The following is an 11,424-nucleotide window of genomic DNA, read 5'->3' on the forward strand; positions in this document are numbered from 1 at the left end:
TAAGTTTGTGGCTTGTAAATAGTTCGTCATTACTCAGCGTAAGTGGCTTTTCATTAAAAATTACCCGGCGACGCATCTTTAAAATGGCCGGCGACGCTTTGGGATTGAAAATCCATATATTGCCGACGCTGCATCCACCCTCTGCATAGTGGGCACTGCGCAGGTCGTTGAAATGACAAAATAAATTCCCGCGCACCTGGCACATCTTCCTGACCATGGGCTGGTATCCAAGATAGCTAGCCTACTTGCTGGTCTAGTTTAGACTTTAGACTTTATGGCTAAACAGTAAACACTAAACCCACTTATAAAGTTGTAAGTTATACAATCAAAATTCAAACAGGCTAATAGGTTAGGGACAGCTGATCACAGTCATCCAACACTTTGTAGAAATGTTGTAGTTGTAGGCTAGCAGCAAAACTAAAAATAGTGGTGAAAAGTTCAACATTTTTACTATTTATGTAGCATGCCATAAAGTAAGTTAAGAAATCATACATCTACATGATGGTATGGGTACCTCTAAAAAATCCCTGAAAAAAAGTGTGATAAGTGAGATTTTGGAAAAGTACCTCTGCAAAGGTCTATAGCAGAAATGTTAGGTCATGATGTCATTAGTGACCCTTATGTCACCTTCTGTGATGTCGCTACTTGTGGGTCACCGCATATATAAGCTCAGTGAGCGGTGAGCCGACTGCCAGTCAGTCTTTGTCTTAGAAGAGTCTTAGGCAGACAGCCTTCAGCTGCAGGCATGCAGTTAACTCTAGACGCACTAACACCTTCTTAGAGTCCGGCACTCAAACCAACACGCAGTCGCAGTGTTGTTAAACTCTATCTACTGTATCCTGTAACTTCTACCTAGTGTATCCTGTAAACCTATCTCTAATATTTACGCTTAGATAAGATACACGACTTGTTATTATCCTTCCCAGGCCAATGAATATTTAATATGTTATTTGGACATTAATCAAACAAACCAATACCCCTCAGGTTTTACTACTATTGAATATTGATTAGTAGATCAGATAATTCTCCAGATCTGACAGAAAAAATGTTTGCCATATTAAAAAAATTTGTTTAATTAGAAGTTACACACTGACAGTCTGACACAGGTGTTGGTTATTGACAGAATTTGCATAGCTCATTCAAAAAGTGATGGCTGTCACTAACATATTCCTTTCTATTTCAGGTCTGTTATTTACAATCTTTTTTTTGTTATAGTGAAATCACTTGACTTGATTAAAATTGTACAAAATTAAAAGCCATCCTGTAAGCTTATAGATATAGAAGAATTGCTATATATATTGTAATATGGCTACTGATATGAGGCTTGCAGTGGAGTGTGGACAAGGTCTTACCATCTTTGTCAATGCTCAGTGGCATGCCCATCACAGTCCATGACTCCATGTATATGGTAATATCATATCAATAATACAGAAATGAATGGATAAGGTAAGATCATATCAATAAAGAAAAAATAAGTAAAAATCACAGAAAATGTCATTTATTTTACATCTACATCACTTACAAAGGAAGAGGAGGACAGCAGAGTACTGTTGATGAGTAGGGTAAATACACCATATTCTGACACTGTGGGTAATTCAGACACCCCTCAACTTTTTTCTTTATATTAAGCTTGGTCTTAGTTCCACTCATGCGTAGATGGTTGAAATAGTGATGTCATACTATTGCGCGAAAGATTTCCACAAAACACTAGGTCTAGCGGAAAATGGTAAGATCTGCAGAGCGTAAGTCCAAGTCAGCTTAGTGAGAACATCGAAACATGCATGAAAGTTGATAGCTGACCTTGCTTTATGTTTACTAAATAGTGATAAACTGTTTGTGTAGAAAGAATATTATGGTTTGAGACTTTTAAATAAGTCTGTGAATATATTATGAATCCTTTAAGTATACTTGTTGTAATGGGTTGTTTTTATTAGTTAAGCGAGGGAAGGTATTCAAGGTTCTTTAAGACTCGAAAGGGTTAAATAAAAGATGGCCTCCCAACTCCCCTTATAGCCATCCCTGTCCACCAGGTGTTTTTCTCTTTTTTGTTCGACTTTATTTAATTCTAATACAAACTTCATTATAAAGGGACTTAAAATTTAAACCTAAGAGAGAACTCTAAATCAAAAACCTAACCAACTACTGGATGACTGTTTAGCCATTAACTGGGGAACTGGGTAACCAGATAACTGTTTAACTAGGCAAATGGGCTACCGGACAACTAGCAACCAGGCAACTGTACAACCGGAAAAATGGACTACCGGACAACCGGGCAAACGGAAAACTGGCAACTGTACAACCATACAAACGGGGCATGGGTCACTTATTTGAAGTACTTGAAGATGCTTCTGTAAAATATTTACATTATCAACACCTAACACACTATTATTAAACACAACATCAATACAAACTTCAAAACATATATGCACAATAAACTATCAAGCAGGATAACAGATAAATATATTTCTAATCTATAACGGTATTCTCAAAAACACGACATTAAAATCTTTACCACTGAATATATGAGCAGTGATTTAAAAAGGTACCTATATCTTGGCAACTACTACTCACCAACCACAGGCAGTAGTGTGAGTATGATATGATGGCGGAGAGGAGATTTGGAATTTTAATCAATCACCACTGACACATAAAATAATGGTCTGCAAAAAGGGCAAAGAGAATGAGATGGAGAGCACTGACAACATAAATATTGATGTTTACCATGAATTTCAAGATTCTAAAAACAACTACATTAACTCGGAACTGGGGGAGCGTTACTTCCCCAAGTGGGAGCAAGGTAACCACCACTCTCCAGCAGTAAGAGTGACAGCCCATAACATTGTATTTGCTGATTTTTAGTGGTAAATGAATTAATGGATAGATGGTTTTAGACTTAATTTACCACTTGAAGACGGTAAATAAAGAGACGGTTTAGACACATAAAAACTAATTCCGGCACAGGGTGTTGGAATTACGACACACACTGTCACACAGGGTGTCAGAATTACAAATTATGATTTTGAAGCACTGTTGGAATTAGTCTCACAATATGCCACATTTAGTCACACACAGTGTCGGAATTCAGCGATTTTGTAGATTTGAATTCTAAAGGCTTTTAAATGAATATGGCAACAGTTTGTGATGTTTCATCATTGCTGGCGCATAGTGTGGTGTTTTGAGAGTGACGTAAACCAATCAGAACTCAAGTTGCTCATACGGTGATCTATTTATAGCCATTTATTTCTTGCTATGACCTTAAGGTGTCGGAATATGGTGTGTTTACCCTACACTCTGTCTGCTTCAAATTTTTTAAAATTAAGTTTTATTCAATTTTCCCTTATTACCTCAGTCCCAGGGCCTTGGCAGTGGTAATTTGGGAGGCTTTTATTTTGCATCTGGCACCTTACAAATAGCATATGGAATTTTTTTTGGAGATGCCATACAATACTGTAGCCCTTGCAAAGAGCTTTAAAATAAGCCTAAACTTGTAAATGAAATGTTTCATGGTTAGAAGTTATTAATGAAAAACCCTCAAAACCTTCCGTTATAACCCTATTTGACGGTATTGAAGTCAAAATTGAGAAGAATATGTGTTGGTCCTCATCTTACAAATTAAATAATATTAATGGGCATCAAGCCCTCTTACAAGAAAAGCAAAATTATGCGTTTAAATATTAATTTTTAAAGAAAATGCTCCTAAAGAGGTCAGTGTTTCCAATGTTACACATCTTTAATGAATTTCCTATTTTGTTTTTAAATATTTGACTAAAATTGTTTTTTAATTTTTATTAATTTCTAAAAAATTTTTAAATTTATTTATTCTGTCAATTGATTCCAGCATTGTCTCCAACATTATGCAAATGTGCAAAATTTCTGATCAATTGGACAGGTAGAAGTGTGTCAAATATTGATTATAAGATTTGTAGCAGACAAACAAACAAACAAGTGATGTGTTGTTAAAAATTAACTTGAGGAAGGGCAACTAAAAATGTTTTCCTTTGCCACTATAACTTTCCAAAAATTGCAAGGTAAAACAATTGATTCACAGGTGATTTTCAAGTAATATAACATTTTCCTTATTATTCTGTATTCACTGAGAAAAAATAGGAGAAGAGCCATAGGAATGTGTGAAACTGTTCACAATCACCAGCATTTTTATCTCATTTGCTGGGGGCTTCTGCCCTATTTTCCAGTTTGGAGTATCATTAAAATACTAAAAGAATTTCTAAAATTTTTGGCTCAGTTGGAGTTAATCCAGAAATTATATTTTTTGTCCATCATAGTGGCAGGACAGACATGAAATACTTTCAATTGGCAGCAATCATTGGAACTTGGAAGCACAATTGGTACAGCAATATTCCAAATTTATTGAAAATTTGCAGTTTGAAAACCACAATGTTCTAGTAATGAGTAAGAATTTTCCAAAGTTCTGTGTAGCTTACTAGTGATCTAGCATGAAACGGAGCTGCAAAATTATCTTTTATGTATCCCTCATTCCATAGTCAGCCACTCCTTTTAATCCGGGGCTGAAATTTCAAATTTGGAGTGGCTCTCCACGAAACTGTGCCTGTACAGGAAACTATTGATATTTCATGTTTCCTCATTGAAGAAGTATGATAAAAAACTGTTTCTTGTGCACTTTGTGGCAAAGATGGACTATTAGGCATAAGCCACCTGTCAAGGAGACAAAAAATGCCCATGTGTTGTGGACACTTTCATTCATTTCTATGGCATTTGCCCATATATTCCAGAATATATATATATCCAATTTCTCTATAAAATTAAAATATGGCACATTTTTGGCTATTTGCCCAAAAAATCATTTTTACCCCCAACTTTTGGAAAATTCTGCCCAACACAGCCAAGCAAGTAAACAAGAGAAACCATTCAGTAAACCAGATGGAGTGATTATAATTGAAATTCCTTTTTTCATTTCCAAATATTAGTTGACTAATTTATGCTGCCAGTAAACCATAGAGATGCATAGGAAAGACCTGCTGTGCATCTAAAACACAATCTGCTGGTCCACCATTTTGGTGCTTTGTTCTGCTCCACCCATGGATTTGAACATACCACCATTGAAAATTATCTATTTTACAAGCTAATCTAAACCACAGCTTTTTAACACAATAGAAACAGCTTTATATCTATTTTTTGATAATCAAACCCTACAAATCTTAGTTCTGACCAATATTGGGCAATTTTTAGTGGTGAGTGTTGAGTCAAGTTCATTATTTGCACTTGACAATTTCCTAAGAAACTAAAAATATATTATCTTATTAAGCGTAGTTATACATCCTAAAAAGCAGAAACTACATTACAAACACCAGGATATTTGGCCTTCTGCCCCCACCTCTCCCTCTGCTCATCACTCCACTCTGCTCCTCACTCCACTGCTCATCAGGACTATACTCTTATCCTTCTCCTTCCTCATTTAGCCTCCACACATTCTCCAAATACCTCTGTACACTCTCAATCATAGCCACAGTTCCACCCCTCATAAAAACCTACAATTATCACAATTCACACCTCACTTGTTCTCTCATCCCTTTTGCCATTACTCTCATTCCCCCCTTATTCATGATCACCTCAAAATTATTGCTCATTGTTTTCTCTCAAATGCCCCACATTCTACCATCAAGTGCACCAAAGTTTCCTTCTCACCCCATTCACACCCAGTGCTGCTACTCTCACTCAAAGATGGACAAACCAGAAAAGTAATGTATTTAACGTGCAGGAGTGATGAACTTCTTGCTGACATTGATATTCTCATTATCTGTAACTATCTTTCTCCTGATATGTAGTAGAAATGATAAAGCATTCTTGAATTCAGTTCAACATTGTTCCGCATATACCAGTATATGACTATTTTCTCTATTGCTCAGTGCTATTTATTTGTAATCCACTCTGACCTAATGTTCATTTTTTTCAGAAAAGAGCTACCTATTATATCAAAGTTGAATTTTGAGTCCATGTACCCTATTAATTCTTTAAAAAGTTTGATTTTGATTGATTCTTGGAATAGAAAGTTTCCAGTGTTATGATGGAATCTTCAAATGAGGCTATAAATGTGGCAAGTAATCATGAACAAACTTCACACAAAAAAGAAGAGATACTCACTGGTAGTTCCTACCATGATGGAGGAGGGTATTCTAATCTAACCTCAGGTGCAGATAGCGCTGAAAATGAGAGAGAGATCAATCCTGATCTCGAGGAAGGAGGAGCTTTGCCAATCAGAGCTGAGAAAAGTGGCAGGCGACGTGGCCGACATCCAAATTTTGCATATGGTACTGCACCTACTACCGCCGAGCAAGGAGATCTCCTCCCTTCTGAAACAGATGAAGATGATATATTCCAAGAAACTGAAAGACTGCTTTCTCATGACAGACGAGGCTTTGAGGTGTCTGGTCATCATATAACCTCACCTTCGAAGTCGAGTAGTAACCAAACTCTCATCCATCTCATCAAAGGCAATCTTGGAACAGGTATACTTGCTATGCCAGATGCCCTTAAGAACTCTGGTCTTCTTACAGGATGTTGCCTATTGCCTATTATTGCTCTTATATGTGTTCATTGTATGCATTTGCTAATCTGGACTACTAATGAGCTGCAAGCCAGACTACAATGCTCTAGTCTCACTTTTGCCATGGTTGGGGAAGCTGCATTTGCTTACGGTCCTCGACGTCTTCGGTTTCTGTCAAAATTTGCGCATACTTCCCTCAACAGCTTCCTCGTAATTACCCAGCTTGGATTCTGCTGTGTGTACATCGTCTTTATAGCGACCAACATTAAGCAAGTTGTGGATGTTTTATCTCCGGGGGCTGTGTGGGACTTGCATGCTTACATTGCAATCGTCAGTTTACCAATACTTGCGCTATCAATGGTCAAAACTCTCACGAAACTTTACTACCCTTCTCTTGCCAGCAACGTTTTGATATTGGTTGGCTTGGTGTTAATTTTGACTTATTTACTGCATGATCTTCCTAATGCAGAAGACAGAAAGCAGTTTTCTTCTTGGGAAGACTTGCCACTGTTTTTGTCCACTAGTATCTATGCCTTTGAAGGGATTGGTGTTGTACTTCCACTGCAGCGAAATATGCAAAATCCAGAAGATCTAGGAGGCATCAATGGCGTATTGAACACTGCCATGGTTCTTGTGACTTGTCTATATATTGGAATGGGGTTCTATGGCTACCTCAAGTACGGAGATCTAGTGCAAGGATCCATCACTCTCAACCTGCCAAGAGAGGAGCCTCTGGCCATGAGCATTTCCGTGATATTTGTCGTTGCCATTTTCTTGACGTACGCACTCATGCTATACGTGCCCGTCGAGCTCACTTGGCCGCATCTGGTGGCAAAATTTTCGCGCTACACACGCCGCAAGAACGCGATTTACGTCTTCAGGGCGCTGCTGGTGCTGGTTACGCTGATATTTGCGTCCATTGTTCCACACATCGGGCTCTTCATTTCCCTCGTGGGGGCCATGGCGTCATCAACGCTTGCCCTCATCTTCCCTCCGCTGCTACATTCCCTTACTTTCTATGACACGTGAGTTGGGACCAAAATTGTGAGATTTCAGAATTCTGTCAATTTTATGTTGGAATTTATTTCTAGCTTTTTCTTACTTTTATACACCTGCACATCTTGACGGCTCGTTCATTCAAAATTGTCAATAAATTAGAATATTATCTTCTGTTTTTATTTCGCTTGCGATAAAGTGATTCTTTTTTTTTAAATTTTAAATACTAAAAAGAATATCTATGCCTTCTATTTATACCCAATATTGATAAAAAAAATTTATTTATTTTTTCTGTATTAACTTGACTTTCATGTTTATTTTCATGCAAGCCCTTAACTCAATGTTTATTTTTCTGCCGTGTTTTCAGGATAAGTTGCTTGAGCCTGACCAAGAATATGCTGATCATGGTGTTTGGCGTGGTGTGTTTCGTGACGGGCTCCTACTACAGCCTCGCAGCCATCATCAGGGCGTTACAGCATCCTACTGGCGGCAATATCCCGTTATAAGGAAGCTTTTATCCGCCGCCTCGCTCGAGTTTGTGTTCACATTATAGGGTGATGGAAAAGCTGTACTGATTATCCATGCAATTTAATTTAAAAATTCTAATAACTTCGTCGTGCAGCTACCGTTGCTGGCCATCAAGTACGAGTTTTGCATTTCGTTTTTTTACGATTTTAAAGTATTATTCTCTCTGTCGGTATCTGAAAATGACATGAAACTTAGCATCAATATTTTCGCAGTTTTCAAGCTTAATAAAGCTCATACATTCTGCTACTGAAGAACCACCTAGTGTTTGTATCTCGATGAAAATAATTTCTTAGCTCGTCAGCTTCATAATTCTTGCCATACCTGTCCTTGTAGTGAACATTCTAATGTTTCATTTGTGTAGCATTTGTTCGTTCATTATGCCAAGTCTCACGAGAGCTGCCGTGCTGTTTACGAGCCTCTTGCTGAGCGGATGCTTTGGGTCCTGCTAGTGTTTCATTCTATTTGTAGCTTCTTGCTTTTTTCTTCTTGAATAAAATGAATTTTAAACTCAATTCTGTGATCGTTTTGGGAAACTTATCTAATAAATTTTTGCATTCTAAAAAGTTTTTTTGCGGGTTCTGTATATACATGCATTCGTTTGGATGCATTCATCCATGATCTGCTTTACAGATGCAATGTAATCAATTTTTACTCGGAATTTCCTTACGACTTCTATTGTTAGTGACGCATTCCTTTCCTTTCCGTTGAAACACAAGCTCGACGGTGACGACGAAACTTAGATCAAAATTATTATCTTGCCTGTATGCCTCCGGGAAAACTAGTGATGTATTGCTATATAAATGACTTTGTTTATTTAAGTGGGCGTTTTGTGTACAGTATTAGGTACTGTAAGGCGTACAATATAAATGCTCACAATTGTATATTGTGAATTACATTGGTAGGATGTTTCATCCGTCGAGTCTTGAATTAAGATCCGACTTAACATTGGCTTCTTCCGTGTACATGCTTTATACATGTTTCCTTGTATGACAATAACTACTTGTTAAATAGAATTTTGCTACAATTATTTTATTCAATTCCTGCTCTCAAGCAGGGTATTGCTCAAGTCAAGTGAGTCTCGATATTCTGTGATACAGTGCAACCATTGCTAGGATGCTAACTATATTTCATCTAAGTCATGTTACTAGCTAAGAATATTATCTTACTGCCTCAGTCGTCTAGGGTTATTTTGTTGCCATGATGTCTTCCTACACGCGACCCGCTGTAAAATATGATGCTGACATGAGAGTACAACGAGGGTTCTGCCCACAACCCTGCTTGCACCATGGAACAATACAACGTACCAGCGGATACTTCGGTGTTATCGAATGAAGACCAAATTAGATTTATCAAATTAGGTTTGCAATAATGGCGTCCTAACTCATTTCCCTGCTTTTTGACAAAAGTCAGAAGCATTTTTGGACCAAACTTGTAATAAATTTATATTATAAGGCAAAGTATTATTCAAAATAGGTATTTGTAAAGCTCTATGTTTTTTATGAACTTGGTCCGTTTAACGAGAGCCATCTCGCCGACTGACGTAAGTTGAACTTGACATTACTCTGGTATAAATACGTGCGTCAATTTCTTTTCTTTGTTAATTTACATTCCTCTACGGAATCAATGTATTGGTTGGAATAAAACATGATAATAGGCATTCTATCTTGTTGAAAATTAGTGTACTATTAATGCAACCTGATATGATCAGTGTAATTCAATGTGATCAGTAAAATTTATTTTGTTCGTAATGATCGAGTGTTATATAATGGGATCATAGGATTCTAATGTGCTGTTTGTAATATAGTGAGATCTTTATAATCAATTTCAAACATGTTGATGTAACCAGATAATTTTGTTCCAACGTGATCACTGATCAAACGCGATCACTATAATCTGATGACCGAGCCACGTTGAGCGCGTTCGAAGTAATTTAATTACACGCATCATAGAATAATTTACCTGCGTTCAAGATTATACTAATTTTACATCGTAGCATATTTATCTAACGAAAGAGCTGTGAAGATGGAGGTCATAAAGTGACGCCGTGGCTGAAGAGTTGGTATCCTGATTCGTCATAGTTTCAGCGTCACGTAAAAAGCTACTCGATAATCTAATCTCTGTGACGACTCGGAATGAATTATTGTATGTTCCTATCTCTTATATTTATTTTAATGTTGTATGCATGCAATAATATATATACTCGTTCTGGTAATTAAGATTCCTTTTCTCGCTTGACTCGCTACCACTGCCTCTTGTGTACATCATGTTCTGCGCGCCATCTTCAGGCGAGGCTCATCTTAGCCCCGCGGTGTTCAGTAACAAGGCGTGCCTTGTCGGACCTGACATGCATCACGCTTGTTGTTGCTATACAGCACTTGTTGCCACGCACTGTGCTTGTTGCCACGCACGGCGCTTGTTGCCACGCACGGTGCTTGTTGCCACGCACGGCGTTTGTTGCCAGGCACTGCGCTTGTTGTTGCTACGGCGTTTGTTGCCAGGCACTGCGCTTGTTGTTGCTACGGCGTTTGTTGCCAGGCACTGCGCTTGTTGTTGCTACGGCGTTTATTGCCAGGCACTGCGCTTGTTGTTGCTACGGCGTTTGTTGCCAGGCACTGCGCTTGTTGTTGCTACGGCGTTTGTTGCCACTCACTGCGCTTGTTGTCGCTACGGCGTTTGTTGCCACGCACTGCGCTTGTTGTTGCTACGGCGTTTGTTGCCTTACGCGGCACTTGTTGCCACGCACGGTGCTTGTTGCCACGTACGGTGCTTGTTGCCACGTACGGTGCTTGTTGCCACGTACGGTGCTTGTTGCCCCGTACGGTGCTTGTTGCCACGTACGGTGCTTGTTGCCCCGTACGGTGCTTGTTGCCACGTACGGTGTTTGTTGCCACGCACGGTGTTTGTTGCCACGCACGGCGTTTGTTGCCACGCACGGCGTTTGTTGCCACGCACGGTGCTTGTTGCCACGCACGGTGGTTGTTGCCACGTACGGTGCTTGTTGCCACGCATAGTGCTTGTTGCCACGCACGGTGCTTGTTGCCACGCACGGTGCTTGTTGCCACGCACGGTGCTTGTTGCCACGATGCTTGTTGCCACGTACGGTGCTTGTTGCCACGCACGGTGCTTGTTGCCACGCACGGCGTTTGATGCCACGCACGGTGCTTGTTGCCACGCACGGCGTTTGATGCCGCACACGGCGTTAATTTATAGGCAAATCTTTTTTGTACTCTACAGGATGTTTGTCTCCTGGCAGGACGTTTCTTGTTGAACCAGTCGTTTTCATAATTCGTTAGGAAAGTAACGAATTATGCTAGAAAGTAACGAATCAGCGATCGTTAGGGAAGTATTCAGTCTCAATTTAATTGTAGTTCAAAATA

General features: G+C 38.9%; 1 protein-coding gene across 1 annotated transcript; it reads left to right on the forward strand.

The window, feature by feature from the left end:
• Nucleotides 1-5,930: 5,930 nt before the first annotated feature.
• LOC108678176 (proton-coupled amino acid transporter 2-like) lies at nucleotides 5,931-8,516 on the forward strand. Its single transcript, XM_018166534.2, has 2 exons — nucleotides 5,931-7,548; nucleotides 7,887-8,516. The coding sequence occupies exons 1-2, from the start codon at nucleotides 6,041-6,043 to the stop codon at nucleotides 8,023-8,025; spliced, it is 1,647 nt and encodes a 548-aa protein (XP_018022023.1). The 5' UTR covers nucleotides 5,931-6,040; the 3' UTR covers nucleotides 8,026-8,516.
• The last annotated feature ends 2,908 nt before the right edge of the window (nucleotides 8,517-11,424 follow it).

The sequence above is a fragment of the Hyalella azteca genome, unplaced genomic scaffold (assembly GCF_000764305.2).
Source record: "Hyalella azteca isolate HAZT.00-mixed unplaced genomic scaffold, Hazt_2.0.2 contig2554, whole genome shotgun sequence".
Classification (NCBI taxonomy): Eukaryota; Metazoa; Arthropoda; class Malacostraca; order Amphipoda; family Hyalellidae; genus Hyalella; species Hyalella azteca.

What these genes read in the sequence shown, in the direction of transcription:
- LOC108678176 (XM_018166534.2), top strand. Translation starts at nt 6,041, where the DNA reads ATGATGGAATCTTCAAATGAGGCTATAAATGTGGCAAGTAATCATGAA. An exon ending in TCCCTTACTTTCTATGACAC is followed by an intron (nt 7,549 to 7,886) that starts GTGAGTTGGGAC and finishes CCGTGTTTTCAG; the next exon opens with GATAAGTTGCTTGAGCCTGA.